The sequence below is a fragment of the Alligator mississippiensis genome, chromosome 15, assembly GCF_030867095.1.
Source record: "Alligator mississippiensis isolate rAllMis1 chromosome 15, rAllMis1, whole genome shotgun sequence".
Classification (NCBI taxonomy): domain Eukaryota; kingdom Metazoa; phylum Chordata; order Crocodylia; family Alligatoridae; genus Alligator; species Alligator mississippiensis.
The window spans coordinates 177982-195346 of NC_081838.1; the positions used below are offsets into that span (position 1 = coordinate 177982).

At 67.1% G+C, this 17365-nt stretch overlaps 2 protein-coding genes across 7 annotated transcripts; both read right to left on the reverse strand.

The window, feature by feature from the left end:
- Positions 1-23: 23 nt before the first annotated feature.
- ERCC2 (ERCC excision repair 2, TFIIH core complex helicase subunit) lies at positions 24-7845 on the reverse strand. Of its 6 annotated transcripts, none has more exons than XM_059719161.1 (23): positions 7827-7845; positions 7527-7626; positions 7337-7414; positions 7193-7255; positions 7005-7118; positions 6588-6704; positions 6333-6449; positions 5391-5514; positions 4883-4979; positions 4667-4800; positions 4269-4440; positions 3903-4033; positions 2941-3010; positions 2790-2859; positions 2539-2640; positions 2370-2433; positions 1973-2094; positions 1571-1663; positions 1280-1352; positions 868-938; positions 546-689; positions 307-450; positions 24-222 (listed from the first exon to the last, which is right to left on the reverse strand). In XM_059719161.1, the coding sequence occupies exons 2-23, from the start codon at positions 7557-7559 to the stop codon at positions 130-132; spliced, it is 2226 nt and encodes a 741-aa protein (XP_059575144.1). In that variant the 5' UTR covers positions 7560-7626; positions 7827-7845; the 3' UTR covers positions 24-129. The 6 variants fall into 6 exon arrangements, with proteins under 6 accessions (XP_059575144.1, XP_059575147.1, XP_059575145.1 ...); XM_059719164.1 differs by having other exon boundaries at positions 3915-4033; positions 4269-4437; positions 7827-7844; XM_059719162.1 differs by having other exon boundaries at positions 4269-4437; positions 7827-7844.
- Positions 7846-8474: 629 nt separating this feature from the next.
- PPP1R13L (protein phosphatase 1 regulatory subunit 13 like) lies at positions 8475-17358 on the reverse strand. The gene is made up of 13 exons (XM_019495584.2): positions 17258-17358; positions 13471-13593; positions 12957-13075; positions 11925-12363; positions 11753-11851; positions 11536-11636; positions 10928-11339; positions 10322-10812; positions 10002-10139; positions 9753-9886; positions 9400-9566; positions 9097-9296; positions 8475-8747 (listed from the first exon to the last, which is right to left on the reverse strand). The coding sequence occupies exons 2-13, from the start codon at positions 13523-13525 to the stop codon at positions 8709-8711; spliced, it is 2394 nt and encodes a 797-aa protein (XP_019351129.1). The 5' UTR covers positions 13526-13593; positions 17258-17358; the 3' UTR covers positions 8475-8708.
- Between the last annotated feature and the right edge of the window lie 7 nt (positions 17359-17365).

Genomic DNA, 17365 nt, shown 5'->3' on the forward strand with positions numbered 1-17365 from the left:
AGGGCACAGAGCAAGGCAGCAGCCCAGGTACAAACCACTTTATTGCCAGCCCAGACACCCCTGGTCCAGTCCAGACCAAGCACCAGCCCTGCCTGCAGGGCACCTGGCACCTATGGGCCCCGACAGGGCTCAGGCCTGGTGCGCGATCTCCTCGACACGGCGCAGAGTCTCCTCAGACTGCAGCTGCTCCAGTGTCAGCAGGGACAGGCCGAGCTGGTCCTCCTGCAGCAGGGAGAGGGGGTGAGAGGCAGGCCTGGGGACCAGGTCTGGGACTGGGACTGGAGCAGGTGGGAGGGCAGGACCGACCTTATGAAAGGGCTGGGCCATCTGGCGCAGGAAGTACTTGGCCACCTGCACGGCCTCATCCACTGTTAGGTTGAGGTTGGCATCGGTGATGTGCTCCTGGATCCAGCGTGGCAGCTTCCCCCGCTTGTCGGCCCGGGCGTAGCGCTGCCAAGGGGAAGCAGTCAGGGAGTGCTGGGGGAGCCTGGACCATAGGCTGTGCAGGGTGGGAATGTCCCCCCCGGATGCACCGCCCATGGTACCTTGTCAGCAAAGACCATGAGGCCGTAGTCGGTCTTGCCGCGGATAGCCCGGCCCACACACTGGGCTGCATGCCGCATGGCATCGAAGGTCAGGAAGTCATTTTCCCGTATCTGGAACTGGTCCCGCAGGTATTCTAGCCGTGCCTGCCGGGGTGCAGGGAACATTGCACGGGGCTGGGGGAGGTCCCCCTGCACCAGGGGCCATGGAGCCATGCTGGGTGGGTCCTGGCCACGTCCAGGCCCTGCTGCCCCCACCCCATGCCCCAGCAGACAGGGCAGGTTGGCAAGACTCAGTAGGCTGGGGGTGCCCAGCCCAGCTCACCTTGAGGATGCGGCTCTGGGTGTAGACGTAGGGCACCCCAAACATGATAACGGCACGGCCGTAGTGGTGCACTGCCGGCAGAGTGGGCAGTCAGCATCACCCCAGGATTATCCCCCAACACCAGTCCCCCAACCTGAGCCTGCTGCATGCTGGGAAAGGCCAGGAGCAGAGAGCAATGGTGGGAGTTACACAGGCAGGGAGGTGGGGGTGGCGGTACCACCACTCCCTGCAGACCTAGAGACAGGCGCTGCCCCCAAGGCGTGAGCAGGGCCAGAGGCCAAGGACTGGGCTGAAGGACGCTGCCAATTGCAGCACGGTGCCCCCCCCCCCAAGCCTGCACTGAACACGGGCTCATCAGACAGTGTGCCCCCTATCCGGTTCCCCAAGTGCTCCATACCCCGCAGAGACTCACCAAAGTCGATACCCTCAGACACCTTGCCCCTGGCCACAGAAAGCAGGATGGCCCCGCGTCCATTCTCGCAGGCCTGTGCACACATAGGGTCACGCCAGGCTCGTGGGCCCCCCCCCCAACAGCCAGAAGGTCCCTGCCCCCACCACCTGGAGCCAGCCCAGGGCACAGCCATTCAGGGAACCATGTGCCAGCCCACCTGAGAGGTGGCTGCAGGGCAGCCCCAAGCCCTCCAGCAGCATGAGGGAGGGGCTGCAGGCCTGACAGGATAAGAACCCCTGGCCCTACACCCACCTCCTGGTACTTCTCCAGCGCCATGCTGGTCTCGGCCCCGTCCTGCGTCTCAATGAAAATCAGCTTGTTCCGCTGGATGTTCTCTAGGATGCCCTGGGTGGAAGAAGAGGCAGAGATGGGCTTGGCAGGAGCTACTGGCAGGAACAGGGCAGAGGCAGCTCTATCCCATCCGTGCTCCTGAGTCTAGAACCAACAGGTGACGAGCCCAGGCAAGTGGTAGAAACACAGCCGAGCGGATGGTGGGACACGGCTTGGTGCTGCCTGGTGTTGGGGCACAGCAACCATGAGGGCACCCAGGACAAGGCAGCCTTGCTGGGAGGCCGTGTGGCGGGGAACTGAACTCGGACCCTGGTCCAGGCTTCTGAGCTCAAGGTCTGCAGCCCGCGGTGGATGCACACATACCTGCTCGTACCACGAGGCCACGATGTTCTCCATGTACTGGTAGCTAGTGAAGAAGGCCACAATGCCGTCGGGCACGATGGCCGATAGCTCCAGCAGCAGATTGCCATAGTTGCGGATGACGGCTGTGGGCATGTGTGGGATCAGGGCTGTGGCCAAGGATCTGGACCCCCAGTTCTGGAGACCCCAAAGGTAATGGACAAGGACAGGGTAGGGCCAAAGCAGGGATCCCCAGGGCACCCCATCCCCAAGTTCTCAGGGAACAGGACCCTGTTGGGCGGCCACACCAGCCCCACAGCCCTAGGACCCCAAATCTGCAGGACAGAGAAGGCAAAGGGGACAGGAGTGAGCACCTCCCTTCCTCCCCCAGCAGGTCTTGCCCTCCCCACCCCTGACCTACCGATGTCTTCACGGGTCTCAAACTTGGAACTGATGGCCACTTGGTCGTTGCCACGCCCCACGATCTGCAGGCAGGAGGGAGGGAGGGTGTTCGCAGGTGGGTCCCCAGTGTGAGCCCTGAATGGGCAACCATGGCTCCAGCTTCCACCCCGCAGCACCCGTGCACTCACCATGGGGCAGAGACAGGTCCTGGCCAGCGTCATGGTAAAGGTTGCCATGGTGACAGGGCGGAAATCCAGGATCTTGGGGTAGATGTCCAGTGGAGACAGTGTCTGAGGGGAGCCAGCCGGGCATGAGTGGTGGGGCCTGCAGGCTGCCCCCTCCCAGCCCCTGCCCCTTCTTTGCGGAGAGAGGCCTGCCCCAGGCCCTGATGCTGAGCAGTGAGCTGTGCTCCCAGGAGCTGCCCACAGCCCCCACTCACCCCCGAGGTGATGATGACTGACTGGAAGCGCTCGAAGACAGGCTTGATGGCAATGGAGGCATCCATGCAGCTGGGGGGAACAGGACAGATGTCAGTGGGGGTGGGAGCACCACCAGGCCAGGGCCCCCTGTGCACCCCAGGTCCCACTCACCTGAAGTGCAACACGGGGTTGGTGATGGTGGGTGTCCGGTCATCAAAGGGCTCAATAAGAATGGTGAAGCCTGAAGGGAAGACGAAGCCCAGGGATAGCATCAGCCCTGGCCACGCCAAGAGCATCTCTGTGGCCCACAGATGCCTGGCAAGGGGCTGTGGCCCCTCTGCCAGCCGGGGGCAGGGGGAAGGGGCCTGTGCCCCATTCCCCCCAGGCCTGAGCTGCCAGCCCACAAAGGCACGCGGGCGCCTCGGGCTCCTTCACGGCCTCCCACCCCCCTTGGCCAGCAGCTGCCAGGGAAGGGCTTGTTGGCTCAGGTCAGCAGCTCTCAGCTCCATGGCTGACGGGAACCCTGACACGGCCAGGATGAGGGAAGGGGGAGAAGAGCTGAGCTATGGGGCCATAAGCCCAGGCAGAGCAAGGAGCACTCCCGGATGAATTCTCCTGCACCCCACGGGGCCCTGGTGCACAGGAGAGGCCTCTCTGCAGGGCAGGTGGGTGGACGGGGGCTGGGCCAGGGCCAAGGAGCCAGGCCCCAATCCCTGTGGATGCCTCACAAGAGAACATGAGGCCCAGGCTGACCGTGGGGTCCTTGGCTGCAGGCACCAGCCCCCACGACACAGCCAAGCTGCTTAGAGCTAATGGGATTGGGGCCCTGGGCTGGGCTTAGGGGATTTGTGCTGTATTTATAGCTCCTATGACTTCAGGGCTGCCATCAGCTGCCTGGGGTGCACATGTGGCCCTTCCCCTAGGGTCACAGGTGCAAGGCTGGTTGGGGTGCTAGCTGGCTCCTGGGGCCACATGCCAGGGGCAAGCCAGCTTCTGTGGGGCACTGGGCACCGTCCCAGGCAGAGGAGCCACCAAGGCCCTGAGGACAGTGTCAGCGGTTTGGTGGGTGGGGATGACAGCCCAGCATTCACCCCTACCCCAGACCCGTTGGAGGAGTGGGGGGGTGCGGGCACCTGGGCTCGTACCCTTGGAGTAGGTGCTGACAAGGGTGGCGAAGTTGGCGATGAGTGTGAGGGGCGAGAAGTCGGCAACATCCACGATCTCCAGGGTGCGCAGCAGGGAGCGCAGCCGCTCCGCACAGAACCTGCCAGGGGGGACAGGGCCCGGGGATCCCTTGGCATCACCCACAGGGACAGAGCTGGGGTTGAACCCCTGGGCCAGCACATGCTCCTCCACACAGGTGCTGGGCTGGGACAGGCCGAGACAGGTGACCCCCACCCCTTGCCAAGGGACCCCTGCCCCCGGATCCAGGACACAGGCAGGGCCAAGCTACAACAGCACCAGGCAGGACCCCAGGAGGCTATGGGCCAGGGTCTCACCGGAGAGGCTTGCGCTCGATGCAGACTTTCTCGTGCATGTCCTTGAGAAAAGCAGGGGGGCTCTCCTGCACCACGTGCTGCGCCCGCAGCCGTGCCTTCAGGTACTCCAGGAGACGCCGCAGGAAGCCCACGAAGTGCTCCGCTGTCCGGATGGTCCCAGGCACCGCCTCTGCTGGGGGCAGCACTGGGTGAGTCTGGGAGAGGGAGCCGGGCCTCTGGCAGCTCCTCCCCATGGCCCAGGGGATGACCACCTTTCCTTGTACACCCAGGGCAAGGGCTCAACCAGCTCAGGGTGAGGCCAGATCCACGCCCAGTTGGTTCCAGCTGTGCCAGGAGGTGCCAAGCTCTGCAGGGCCCTACTCCTCCCGGCCCCTCAGCCCAACCCCTGCAGCTCCCACCCTGGAGAATCTCGTCGGGCAGCACGGGATTGGCCAGGTAGACATCAGTCTCGCGGGCAACGCTGGCTTCCCTGAGCCCCTCCACCAGGCGCCGGTACTCATCCCGCAGCTTCTGTGCATCCGTCTCCTTGATCCTGGGGAGCAGAGGTGGTCTGAGACTTGGCCAGGCCAGGGGCTGGAAAGGGAGGGGGTGACATGAGGCCAGGAGGCACTCACCTGTGGATAGTGCTCTGGAGTGTGGTCATGTTGGCCTGGCACCGGTCCAGCGTGCGGCGCGTGATGTTCACACCCATGGAATCAATGCAAACGTTGTCTGTAGGGGAGGCAGACGTGTAGGTGGGCGGGCTGGGGAAGGAGAGGAACAAGACCCCTGACTAGGCCAGAGGCTGCCACAGAACCCCGTGTGTGTACGTACGCACGCGCATGGGGGGGGGTGGCAACAATATCAGCCCTGCACTGGCTCCTGGGGCAGGGCAGCAGAGCAGCAGGCCCCATGGGGCTAAGTGCTGGCTTGGGGGCTCCTGGAGTCTCAGGCCATGTTTCTGGAGCAGGAGGCAGAGATTCAGCCCCTGCCTGGCTGTTGACCAAAAGGGGAGTCTGGGAACTGGATGGGGGGGCACAATGACCATGCAACAACCTGGCACCATCTAGCAAGCAGTCAGGCTGCTGGGGCCTCCCCTTCCCCTCCCCACCCAGGGCTGGCTCAGTTTTGCTCCCCAGATACCGATGTTATGGGCCTCATCAAAGACGACCACAGACTTCTTGGCCAGCTCCTTGGAGACCAGGTCAGCAATCTTGGGGTCCAGCAGGTAGTGGTAGCTGTACACCACGATGTTGGCATGGAGGATCTGTGTCAGGGCACCAAGGATTAACGTACCCAGGGAAGGTTCCCCTCCCCTCCCTCCCCCAAGGCTCTGCAGAGAGGAGATATGGAGAAGGCCAGCCCAGTTCTGCTCCCAGGGCTCTGCAGACCAGGCCAGAGCACAGCTCCTCGGCCCTGCCTAGCCTGGTACCCTCCTAGGTTGCCAACTGTCAGCAGCTATGGGGCGGGGAGGAAAGAGGGGCCAATGGGGTACAGCTGGGGCAGCATCGTGTGGGCTGAGGTTGGAGGCAGAAGGGTGAGAGTGGGCAGAGGACCCGATGGAGAGGGGAGCACTATAACTGTGGCTGCAGGCACGGGGCAGCCAATCCGTTTTTCTCCTGATAATCTGCATGTGTTTTTACTGACAGACCAACCTGTTACTAGTGTTGGTGCCTAGCTCCATGGGTGAACCAGGCCCTTGTCAAGGCCCTACAGAGTCGGGCAGCAGAGCTATGTCCACGCGTTGTGTGTCAAGTAATGCGTGTGTTGGTAAAAGTCAGGTCGTCAATAAAAAAAGTTTAAAGATTGTCAGCTAAAATCCCTGTCTTGGCTGGCAACCTAGGGCCTCCCTTCAAGGGCAGGGCCTGGCTGCCCAGGAGCCCCCACCTTGGGCACAAATAGGCCTGATCCTGAGGGTGGCAATAAACAACTCAGGGTCACCCCTCCAAGTCCAGGAAAGCCCAGGCCCCTGTGTGAGGGGCAGGATTGGGTCCAGCAGCCAGGAAGAACCAGATGCCACCCCCAGGCCCCAGCCTGCCTTCCTCCCACTTTGCCCCACACGGAGATGAAGGAGGCCCCCTGTACCGAGTAGCGGGCAAGGAAGTAGGGGCACCAGCCCTTCTGCCGCCCGAAGCCCTTGAGGTCATCCAGGTTGTAGACACCGTAGGGCAGCGGTGTCTGGCGCCCGTGCACATCAAACTCCTGGGGGAAAATGAAGCCTGTTGGCCCAGCCCAGGGCTTCCGCACCCTGCACTACCCCTCCACCCAGGGCTCGCAGCAGCTCCCCCGGCACACGTGTGGGGTGGCACCCGCAGCCCCCTCACCACGCGCACGTCGTACCTCGTAGAAGCGGCAGGTGGGCGTGGTGCCATCCCGCTGATGCTGCGCCCGCACGTACGACGCCGTCAGGCTCAGGCACTTGCCATCCACTTCCTTCCCGAAGCGCAGCAAGCTCACCTGCCGGCAGGCCCCGTTACGCCCCGCCACGGCCACGGGGTGCCCCCAGCCCCCGCAGCGCCCCTCGCTCCTGCCCCTGCCCCAACTCTGCTGGCGCCTCAACTACCCCAAGCCGCGCAGCCCTGGCTCGGATGCGATTCTCCGCTCCCTGCTCGTGCCCGGGGCTGCCGCTGAAGGGCGGGGGGGAACGACCTGGGCTCGGGGGAAGGGACCTGGGCTCAGCGCTGGACGGGGACCCCAGGCTCTACCCCCTGCCAGCCACGTGCCGAGGCCGAGCCCACAGGGGCCTCGTGGTGTCACCTCCGGGTGGACGCACAGGTTCTTCCTGGAGCTCAGCGCCAGGCCCAGGAACGGCAGCTTCTCCCCCGTCTGCTTCTCGTAGAAATCCAGCAGCTTCCGCAGCTCCTCGACCACCTGCCGCGGCCACCGCACGGTCAGGGCTGCGCCCCGCCGCCACCCCGGTGCCCCCCCGCCCGAGCAGCCATCACCTTCTCGATCTCGGGCACCGTGCGGGAGCAGTAGATCAGCTTGGTCACGTCCAGCGGGTGCGCCTGGGGGGGGGTCGGGGGGGGTCAGGCCGCGGCCAGGGCCAGTGGATCCCCCGCCCCCCGGGAGCCCCGCCCCCCGCTCACCCGCTGATAGGCCACGATGAGCGACAGGAGCGAGATGGTCTTTCCGGTGCCCGAGGGCATCTCCAGCACGCCGTGGCCCTGCGGGAGCACAGGGTCAGCGGGGGCAGGGCTGGAGCGCCCGCGGCCCCGGCCCCAAGGAGCCCGCGAGCAGGCGGCGGCCCCGGCCCCGGCCCCGGCCCCGGCCCCGCACCTTGGCGTCCAGCGTGCGCTTGAGCTCCAGCATGTAGGAGAACTGCTCGGGGTAGATGTAGTCGTAGGGGAACAGCACCAGCAGCCCCTCCAGGTTCAGCCTGCGGGGGGCGGCGGCCGGGCTCAGGGGCGCCCCCAAGCCCGAGGGCCCGGCCCGGCCCGCGTCCGCCCGCCCCCCGCGCCGCGCCGCCCGCACCCGCGCCCCCCGCACTGACTTCATGGTGCCTCCCGGCTCGGCGCCCCGCGCGCCCCGGCGGCGCCCCGCCCCGCCCCGCCCCATTGGCTGCTCGTCGGTTCTCACCTCGGTCTGGCCTCCGGCGTCGGCCACTCACTGGGCGAGAGGGGACGGGGGCGGGGCCGGGGCAGCAGGGTAGGGCGGCGCGAGGGGCGGGTTTGGTTGGCCGGAGCGGGCGGGGCCGGAGCAATCGAGCGCCGAGCCGGCCCGCGAGGGGCGGGGCTCAGGGGCCCCGGGCCCGGCGTCGGGGGACGGGGGAGCGGGCGCGGGGCTGCCTGGCCTTGGGGGCGGGCGGCGCGGGGGGCGCTGGAGCCGGGGCCGCGGGGTTCCGGGAGCCGCGTCGAGCCGCACTCTCGACCCCATCGGCTGGACAGAGCCGGGGGCGAAAGCAGCGGCCGCCCCGGCAGTGCCCGGCCCAGCCACAGCCCTGAGCCCCGCGCTGCCCGCGGGTGTGGCCCGCAGCCGGGAAAGTCTCCGCTGTCGCGGCCGGACCCGCCTGCCCGCCCCCCCCGTCGGCGCACACAACCAGCCCGGGCAGGCTCCGGTAGCACGCGGCTCTTTAATACAGCAGACAAAGGCTCGAGGACGGGGGCCGGGGCCGCTGCCCGACCGCGGGGCTGACACAGCGGGCCCCGCACTGCAGCCCCGGGGGGGCCCGACCCCCCCTCCGTACGGCTGGGCCCAGCCGTGAGGGTCAGGGTGCCTGGGCTCCCGCACCCCCGCCCGGGCCGGGGCTGCCCCCGCCCTCCCGCTCCCCTGTGGTCGCTACAGCTGGGCCCCCAAGCCCGCAACACCTAGCAAAGCCGAGACCTCCTCCCAGGCCTAGCAGGACACTGCAGGAGCCTCGTTCACAGCACGGGGCTGCGAGCTGAGCCCAGCTGGGCCAGGACTGGACGGAAGCTGCTGGACCCAGTGCCCACTGCGTCCTGGGCCGGGCCTGCCGACGGCTCAGGCCTTTTTCCACTGTGGCCTCACCCTGGGGAACAGCTGTGGGGAGAGGAGAGCTGCTGAGCCTGGGCTGTGCCCTGCTGAAGACTAGACCCCCTGGGGCCGGCCCCCCTCCCCCCAACAGCAACCTGCAGCTCTCCCCTGCCCCCATCACCCTGCTGTGCCCACTACGTCCTGCTCCCCAGCCTGCCTCCCCCTCCCCTCCCCTCCCCTCCCACGAACGCCCCTGCCTGCTCCTCCATGGGACTCTGGTCCCAGACCCTGTCCCCCAGGCGCTGCCCCCAGCAGCAGCTGCTCCCCCCGCCCCACTGCGAGGTCCCCACCGTGTCCAGTGCCTGCCCGCGTGAGCCCAGGGCTGCCCCGGGCGCTGGGGGATGGGCAGACGCACCCCAAAGTAGTTGCGGGGCACGTAGCCCTCGTGGCCATAGAGCGAGGCCCACCACCAGTCGAGCTCCTCGGGGCTGTTGTGCTGCAGCACAGTGACCGCCTCGCCCTCGTGGAAGGACAGCTCGTCATCCAGCTCAGCACTGTAGTCCCAGAGCGCGTAGACCACGCCGCCGTTGCACAAGCCCATGCCCTGCTCCACATCTGCAGCGGTAGGCATTGGTCAGAGGGCTGCAGGGCACAGGCCCAGCCCCCTGCCCCTGCTCCAGTTGCCAATCCCAAGCCCCCACCCCACCACTGCACGCACCAGCCAGGTAGCTGAAGCACTCAGTGTAACCCTCGCGGTACGGGTCGCACTTCTCCAGGGCCATGCTGCCGTCACTGAAAGTGGTGGCAAAGATGGCAGCGCCATGCTTGACCAGCGCCATGCAGATAGCTGTGTCGTTGCAGGAGGCAGCGCAGTGCAGGGGCGTCCTGGGGGCAGAGGTCAGGCATGGGGCCGGTGCCAGGGCCCTGGTCCAGCTGTCCCCAGCTTGGGCAGCAGGGAGGGGCTATGCTGGGGCTGGGAGGGGGTGGGTGCACTTTGGGCACAGGGAGGGTCAGGCTGGGGGGGGCCTGGAGGCTGGACCATCGGACCATAGGGTGGGGGCAGGTGCTCACCACCCGTGGCTGTCCGGGGAGTTGACGTTGGCGCCAATGTTGATGAGGAACTCGACGATGTCATAGTTGGCACCACAGATGGCGTTGTGCAGTGCTGTGATGCCCTCATCATTGGGCTGGCTTGCATCGTTCAGCTGCAGGCACAGTGCAGTGGGTGCCAGCCCCACTCACTGGATCCCCCCCACAGCTGGCTCAGGGCTTCCTCTGCCCCCCAGGGCTGGAAAGGAGAGCTGGGGGTCGGGGACTCACCTCGCTGACCGCCTGCTGCACCACATCCAGCTCACCGGCGAGTGCCGCATCCAGCAACAGCACCAGGGGATTCATGCGCACACGTGGCTTCAACCGCCGCCGTGGAGACGAGAGCTTGCGCAGCACCGAGCGCTTCTCCTGCGGGGCAGGAGGTCAGAGGGCACAGCCCAGGGGTCTATAGGGGTCTGGGGCCCGGCAGAGTCAGGAGTGATCCCAGGGTCAGAGGGCACCACCCTGGCCACAGAGCTGGACTGGAGCCCAGGCTGTGCTGGGCAGTTCCAGGGGCTCCCAGCACAACCCGTCCTCTCAGCTGCACTCACCGGGCTGGCGGGGCTCTCCGGAGCAGCTGGGAGGGGCAGGGACGCAGGCCCCGGCGGACTTGGCTGTGGCAGCGTGGGGCTGGGGGTGGCCAGGACCACGGTGCTGGGCTCCAGGGGTGTGTCGGCACTGGGCACAGGCTCCTCGCGGCGGGGGCGGTGGTGGAAGAGGCGGCTGATGATCTGCTGGTACTGCTTCTTGTGGGTGGGTGGGAGCACGGGGCCCGGGCTCTGCTCCATGGAGCCACGGCGCTTGAGTGGCCGCGGCATCTCAGCCAGCACCCGGGCCACCTCCTCGAACTCAGGCACTGTCTGGGCCTCGGGCGGCAGCACAGGCTGCAGCCGCGTGGGGCTCAGGGGCCGCGGCACCTCTGCCACCTCCTCCGGCTCCCCAGCCTGCAGCAGTGTCTCCAGCTCTGGCTCCACCTCACTGCCCGCTGCGGCCATGCACACAGGCTCCCCTGGCCCTTCAGGGACCGCTGGCAACCCCATCCCTGCAAGGGACAGGGTTTCAGTGCCCGTGCGTGCCCCATCCCTGGAGCCAGCAGGGAAGTGTGGGCCAGCCCTACCTAGGGGATCTGGCCCCCTACTCGGGGACCCAGCACTCACCTTCACCTGCTGCTGGTGCCAGGGTCAGGGCCAGGGCTGGAGGCGACTGGACAAGTGGGGACAGTGGCTGCTGAAGCTGGGGCTGCTTCAGGGGTGAGCGGAGGAAGGGTGGGGAGCCAGGGGACAGCCCCTTGGTGCCAGCAGCCCCGTACTTCCAGAAGGCATTCTGCAGCCGGAAGATCATGGAGAGGGGCAAGGGCTTGTGGCGCCGGTGGAGCCCAGCCTGCGGGCCGGAGGGCGGCATGGCGATGCGTGACACAGGCTGCTGGGCCACCTGCCAGCTGCGAGGCAGGGTGCCAGCGTGGCCAGGGGGTGGGCGGCGCAGGGAGCTGTCGGCCCGGCGCTCGCTGGCCAGCAGGGACACCTTGTAGTTACGTGGCAGTGTGGCGCTGTGCATGGCGAAGGGGCCCTCCTGCAGGTGGGGCAAAGGCCACGTGAAATCAGTGCCCACCCCCACCAGCCCCGCGCCCCCCAGCCCTCCCAGCCTGGCCCCCATGGGATCCCAGCCCCATATCCCCAGCCCCACACCGCACTCCCAGCCAGCCCCATACCCCTACTCTTGTCCAGCCCCAACGTCCCACCCCCTTCCTGCATAGCCCGGCACCCACCTTGCCCTGCCCCATGCCCCCATCCAGGCTGGACTCCCTCCAGGGTGCCAGCTGCAGCCCTGCGACTCCCGGCTTGGGGCCTGCGGCCAGGTCACTGCCTCCTGCAGGGAGACATGGATGAGAGGGCGGGGCACCTCAGGTGTACAGCAGCCCCTCACCCTGGGGAGCTTCCAGGAGGGCGGAAATAAGCCTGCCCCCCCAACCCCCAAGTGCTTACGGTCATGGCTGCCCGAGCGCGATGGCTTCTTCTCGTAGGCCACGTCGAGGTCAGACTCATTCCAGCTCTTCTGGGGCCTTCGCCTGATGGCCAAGTCATCTGCAGAGACAGAGGCACTCAGATGCCTTGGCCCGGTCCCAGCCTGCCCAGCCCACAGCCCCCAGCCCTTTACCTTGTGCCCGGAAGGGAGCAAAGGTGCTAGCCACGGTGGGGTACAGGCTGTGGCTCTCGTAGGGGGGTGGCAGGGCCAGCCGGGGGGGTGGCGTGCGGTCTGGGAAGAACATCTGTGCGTCGGCAGGGGCCGGGCGGGGGGAGCTGGAGTAGGCCCGGTACTCGTAGGGGCGCTGCAGCCGGGGAGAGCCCCCTGGGCTGGGCAGGGTGTGCGGCTCATAGGGCACGGGCAGCACCTTGGGCCGGGGCGACTGGGCTCGCTCAGGCGGTTCGGCTGGCAAGTAGAAGGAGGTCCGGGGCGAGGCTGGGCGGCTGTAGCCAGCAGCAAAGGCATCAGTGGTCTCCAGCGAGGTGCTCTTCCGGGCATAGGGCTGTGACGGGGACCCCGCCCTGCCCAGTGGGTCCTGTGGGCGCTGGGAGCTGGTGTTGAGCCGCTCCACCTGGGGACAGTGTGTGTGTGGGGGGGTGTCAGGGTAGGATCCTGGGGGCACTCAGCCTGCAGCCCCCCACCCTCACTGGGGTCAGGCACAGGGGTGCCCCAGTCCCAGCCTTAGCACGGGCAGGGAGGAACGGTCACCCCCGCAGCACCCGCCTGGGGCCTGTGGGCAGTGCTACATCCCAGCCAAGGGGCCGGCGGGACCTCAGGGGGCTGCAGCCAACCCAGCCCCCTGCTCCAGGCAGGACCAGAGCAGCAAAGGCCACATGGTAAAGACCAACAGGGCTGTGAGGAAACGCAGCAGGGTCTGAACTAATGGGCAACGAAACGGCTGGTGTGGAGGGATGCACATGGGCAAAACCCACCTGGGCTCTCCCTGCATGACCTTGGGCTCCGCACGAGCTGTGGCCACTTTGGGCAGATCGAACACATGGCTGAAAACACTAGCTCAGTGCCCAGCTGCCAGCAGAGGCAAACGCAGCATCAGGGGTGACCAAGGGAAGTGGAAACAAAAACGGGAGTGCCCTGTCCAGCAGTGGGCAGCTTCTCTGTGGCATTGAGGCGAGCAAACCAGGTGGCTGTGTGAAGGGTCCATACCTTGGCCTGCCCCGGGCTGTCCGTCCACAGGGACTGCAGCTGGCGGGACAGCTCATCCACCTTGGCTGCGGCCGAGTCCAGCTCCATCTGCTTCAGGTCGATGTTCTTCATGGCTAGAGCTGGGCAGGAGGGCGGCACCGTGAGTGCCCGGCCCAGCCCAAACGTCTCTCAGCCCTGCTGCCCCTGCAGGGCTCATACCTGGTCCCTTGCGGGCACGGGGCAGGTGCCTGTTGCCTCAGAACCGGGGCAGGGACCCGTGTTATGATGGAACTACTGAACACCCCTCCCCACCTGTGCTGGGGGTGCCCCAGAGGGGTGCAGAGGGAGGAGGGAACAGGACCCAGGCTCTATCCTGTGTGTGGAGGCTCCACGGGCAATGCCGCCACCCCCCAGCACTGGGAGAGCCTGGCACGGGGCGTGGGCAGCAGTTCACCCGGTGCCCAGAGGCAGTGAGTGGGGAGAGGGCACCTGGGGGACCCCAATAACAGCCCCACTCACCCCCAGCCCCACTCACACTGGAAGCCGAGGGTTGATAGGTCCCGGGCGCTGCGCACGTTGTCACTGGCCATGGTGCGGGCACACTGCTGGGGCTTCGACACTGCTGGGCACCAGCCACGGGGGCGCAGGGACCTGGGGACTGAGAGCACCTCCATGAGTACTGCGAGCTGCCTGTCTGGCCCAGCCCAATGCTGCAGCACTTGGCGACGCGCTAACTGCCTAATAAACAGGGTGCAGCTGGGCTCAGCCCTGCCCAGGCGGAGCCACTGACTCAGGCTCTTGGGCAACGCGGCCACAGGAGGGCACCTGGCTGGGCCACATGTGCCCACTGACCTTCCCTCCCTCGGCCACACGCTGGGCTCCACATGCCCACAGCCAGCCCTGGCCCTGGGGCAGGTCCAGACCGGTGCTCCCAGTTCAGGCAGGTCTTTGGGGAGTGCAGGAGGCAGGGGTTGCCCAGCCCTGGCCTCCCCAGTTACCCAGCATTGCCTGGGCCATGGCTCCCATGGCCCAGCCCCATGGGCTCCCTAGAATCCCTTGGACACCACACCCCACTCTGCCCTGGCGCAGCAGTCGCATGACAACAGTAATTACAGGCAACAAGGCCTCCACGCCTCTGCCCGAGGCAGCCATGCACACAGCCATGGGCTCCTGGCCACCCCCAGATGCCACATGGCAGCAGGGGCACAGCCCAGGGCAGCCAGGGTGACCCTGGCTCCAGCACCATGCACGGGCTGCATCATGGCCCCAGCTCAGGGCATGGGTTACGGGTGTGCATACAGGCAAGAAGCTGCAAAGCCACAGCTGGGCAGGTCGCTCTGCCTGGGCCCCGCTACGACCAGCTCTGCCCATCCGGGTCACAGGGGCTCAGGACCAGCAGCCAGGTCCAGGGGGCTTGGGCCCTGCTGGGAGGTCCAAGCTGCAGGCTCAGTGGGGCCAAGCCAGGGCTCTGCACCAGATCATCCCTAGCCACCCACTGCCTGGAGCTTGGCCCAGGCACAGAATGGGGCCAGGGAGGGATACGGGGTCAGCAATGGGGGCTGGGGTGGTGGGCTCGTGGCATCATGGAGCCAGCAACCGGGGCTGGGGCCATAGGCTTGGAGCATCATGCTACCCCCAGAACTGGGCACTGCCTTGGTGCCAGGACCCAGGCGCTGGAGGCATTGCCCATTGCAGGAGGGAACTGGCCCTGCCCTGTAGCCTCAGCCCTCCTGAGTTATGCAGGAGCAGAGGAGGGGCAGAAGGGCTTTTCCACGGGACACTACAGGGAAAGCCAGCCCCGGCACTGCATGCAGCTCAGCCCTGTCCCCGCTGTGCGGATACCCCAGTACAGGGCCTTGCTCGCCAGCCCCCACCCTGCCCCAGCACTGCAACCCCGACCCTGCTGCCCATGAGAGCACAGGGCCAAGCCTGGAGAAGCCCTGTGGGCAATCAGCAGCTCAGGGCTGCCTGACCCTCGTCCTGCTGCATGGCAAGCCTGGCAGGGGCATGTGGGATACGAGCGGGCAAGGCCCAGAGCCTGAGGAGCTGAGTGTGAGGCCATGGCTTCCCCATGGGGCATGGAGCCAGCCCGCCCTGCCCCATGCACAGATGTCCAGGCCCTGCAGCTTGGGGCCAGTACAGACACCCCTGTGCTGCAATCATGCACCCTGGCGCACGGCCCATCCCATTGCACCCGACCCTGTGCCCCATACCCCTCTGACACGGTTTGCAACATGGCCCTTTCTGCACTTCCTTCCCGGCATTTGGGTGTTGGGGGGCAGTGGAGACGCTGCCGCAGGGGCTTTCAGGGATGCCCTAGAGGTAGAACAGGCACCAGCGCCTATCAGGCAGCCCTCAGGGACCTTATCCCTCCCCAGCCCTGCGTCACCCACCAGTAGCTGGGGAGGGGCCCTGGCTGCATGGAGTCACGTGGGGGCTGCACCCCCCGCTTCCTGCCATCATGGGCCACAGCCATGCCTGTGCTCCTGGCCAGGTGACAGCTCCGCCAACCCGTGGGAGGCCGAGCGAAACCCAACGCAGGCACCAGGCCAGCATGGTCCACCCCCACACCTGCTGGGACTGGCTCTACCGCCCAGGGGAGGCAGGGACCCATCAGGCCCGGCTGGGAGAGACCCCAGGATCCTGTTGTCTGGCCCTCCCCGAATGCTGCCTGTGGGATCCCAGCTCCTGCCCCAAAACCCATGAGTCTTGGCTCCAGGCCCTTGTCCACCCAGAGCTGGGATGGAGTCCAGAGCAGGGCACGCAGGTCTCTCCTGACTCAGGACCCTGGTGCTGTCTGCACGGCTTCATCCCCCAGCTGGAGGCTGTGCTCAGGGGGAGTCCTGGACCAGCCCCCGGCCTCTCTGCAGAGCAGGTCCTGGACTGGAAATGACACCCAGAGCTGGGGGAGCCACCTGCACCCCTGCTCCCCGTGGGATGGAAGGGCAGCACCGGCGGGGACATGATGCCGTTCCTTCCTGCTGACACCCCCCAGTGCCAGGCCCATGCAGGGGTCGAGGGCTTGCCCTGTGGGAACAGGGTAGGGCCATGCCAGCCCCAGGCCGGCCCCTGCGCTTCTGGGGGCAGGAGCGGGGCCTGAGCTCTGCATACTGCACACTCACGCTGCAGGCATCTGCCTGGGAAACCTGTTCTCCCGACGCTCCACGCCCAATTCCAGACAGCTGGGTAATGCGGCGGGAGCCGCCCAGCCCATGGGCTGTAGGTGGGGCCCCGAGCCCCGGCTCTCCTAAGGCAGCTGTGGGGCAGGGCTGGGCTCCACCACTGCCCAGGCACAGACCCCCCCAGGCCTGGGACCTCTCTAAGGCCCTGCAGTGTCGGGGGAGCCGGAGCCAATGGCCCCAGAGCCCCCTCGCTGCAGTCCCTCTCTATGGCGGCAAACCCTGGGGAGATGTCCAGCCAGGTGCCCGCAGGGCCCCAGGGCTCTGCTCCAGCTCAGGACCCTGGAGCCGCAATTTGCAGCTGTCTCCCGGCTGGGCCCAGGATGCTCGCCCAAGCTCCTGCCCGTGGAGGCCTCATGGTTTCATAGTAACTCGGGTCAGGAGGGACCTGAACGGATCGTCTAGCCTGGCCCCCTGCCACAGGCAGGAATGGATGCTGGGTTCACAAGACCCCAGACAGGTGATCGTCCAACCTCCTCTTGAATTTGCCCAAGGTAGGGGCGAGGACCACCTGCCTGGGAAGTTGGTTCCAGCCTCCCATGGGTGGGCCTGGGGGCGGGGGGCACGCCTGCCACAGGGGCCTGCTGGGAGACTGTCAGGCCTGCCCAGACCTCCGTGCATAGCTACAAACTGCTGAAACCCCTCTGCGGAGCAGCTGGAAAGCACAGAGCCAAGCACCATCGTTAGGGCCCAGAGTGAATACACCAGCAGGACACTCACGCCCTGTGACGCTGCATTTGCTGCGGCCTCTGGGCTGACACGATCCATGGGTCATGGGGCTGTCGCCCCGACATGGGAGGGGTCAGCATCCCCCCAGCCACCAACAAGCGCCCAGCACGGGGTCAGCCACCAGCACCTTTTATGGCCCTGGAAGCACGGCCCTTATCTGGGCTCCGGGCTATTCCTGGCATGGCCTGGCAGGGAGTGGGGGCCACGGGGCCGGGGAGGCGAGGGCCCAGCCAGAGCCCGGGTCGGGGCAGCTCCTGCCCCCACGTACAGCCCGGAGCTCCGAGCCCAGGCGGGAGGGGACGTTAGGGGCAGGAGTCGGGGGCGGGGGATCCCGCCTACCCCACCCCCGCACCTCCCGGTAGGACCGGAGCCCCCTCCGCGGATCTCCCGGCCCCGATCCCGACCCGCACTGACCTGGCGCCGCGGCCCTCGCTGCGCTGCGCTGCCGGGAAGGGGGCCGGGAGCGCAGCTGGGAACAGGGAGCGGGGCGGGGGCGGGGGCGGGGCCGGGGCCGCCCGCGCC

Coding starts and splice junctions, on each gene's coding strand:
- ERCC2 (XM_059719165.1), bottom strand. Junction 7,256..7,336: donor TCATCGTGGCCTATCAGCGG/GTGAGCGGGGGG, acceptor ACCCCCCCCCAG/GCGCACCCGCTGGACGTGAC. Junction 4,034..4,268: donor ATCGAGCGCAAGCCTCTCCG/GTGAGACCCTGG, acceptor CCCCCCTGGCAG/GTTCTGTGCGGAGCGGCTGC.
- PPP1R13L (XM_019495584.2), bottom strand. CDS start 13,525: ATGGCCAGTGACAACGTGCGCAGCGCCCGGGACCTATCAACCCTCGGC. Junction 11,340..11,535: donor GGGGCATGGGGCAGGGCAAG/GTGGGTGCCGGG, acceptor CCCCACCTGCAG/GAGGGCCCCTTCGCCATGCA. Junction 9,297..9,399: donor GTGCTTCAGCTACCTGGCTG/GTGCGTGCAGTG, acceptor CTACCGCTGCAG/ATGTGGAGCAGGGCATGGGC.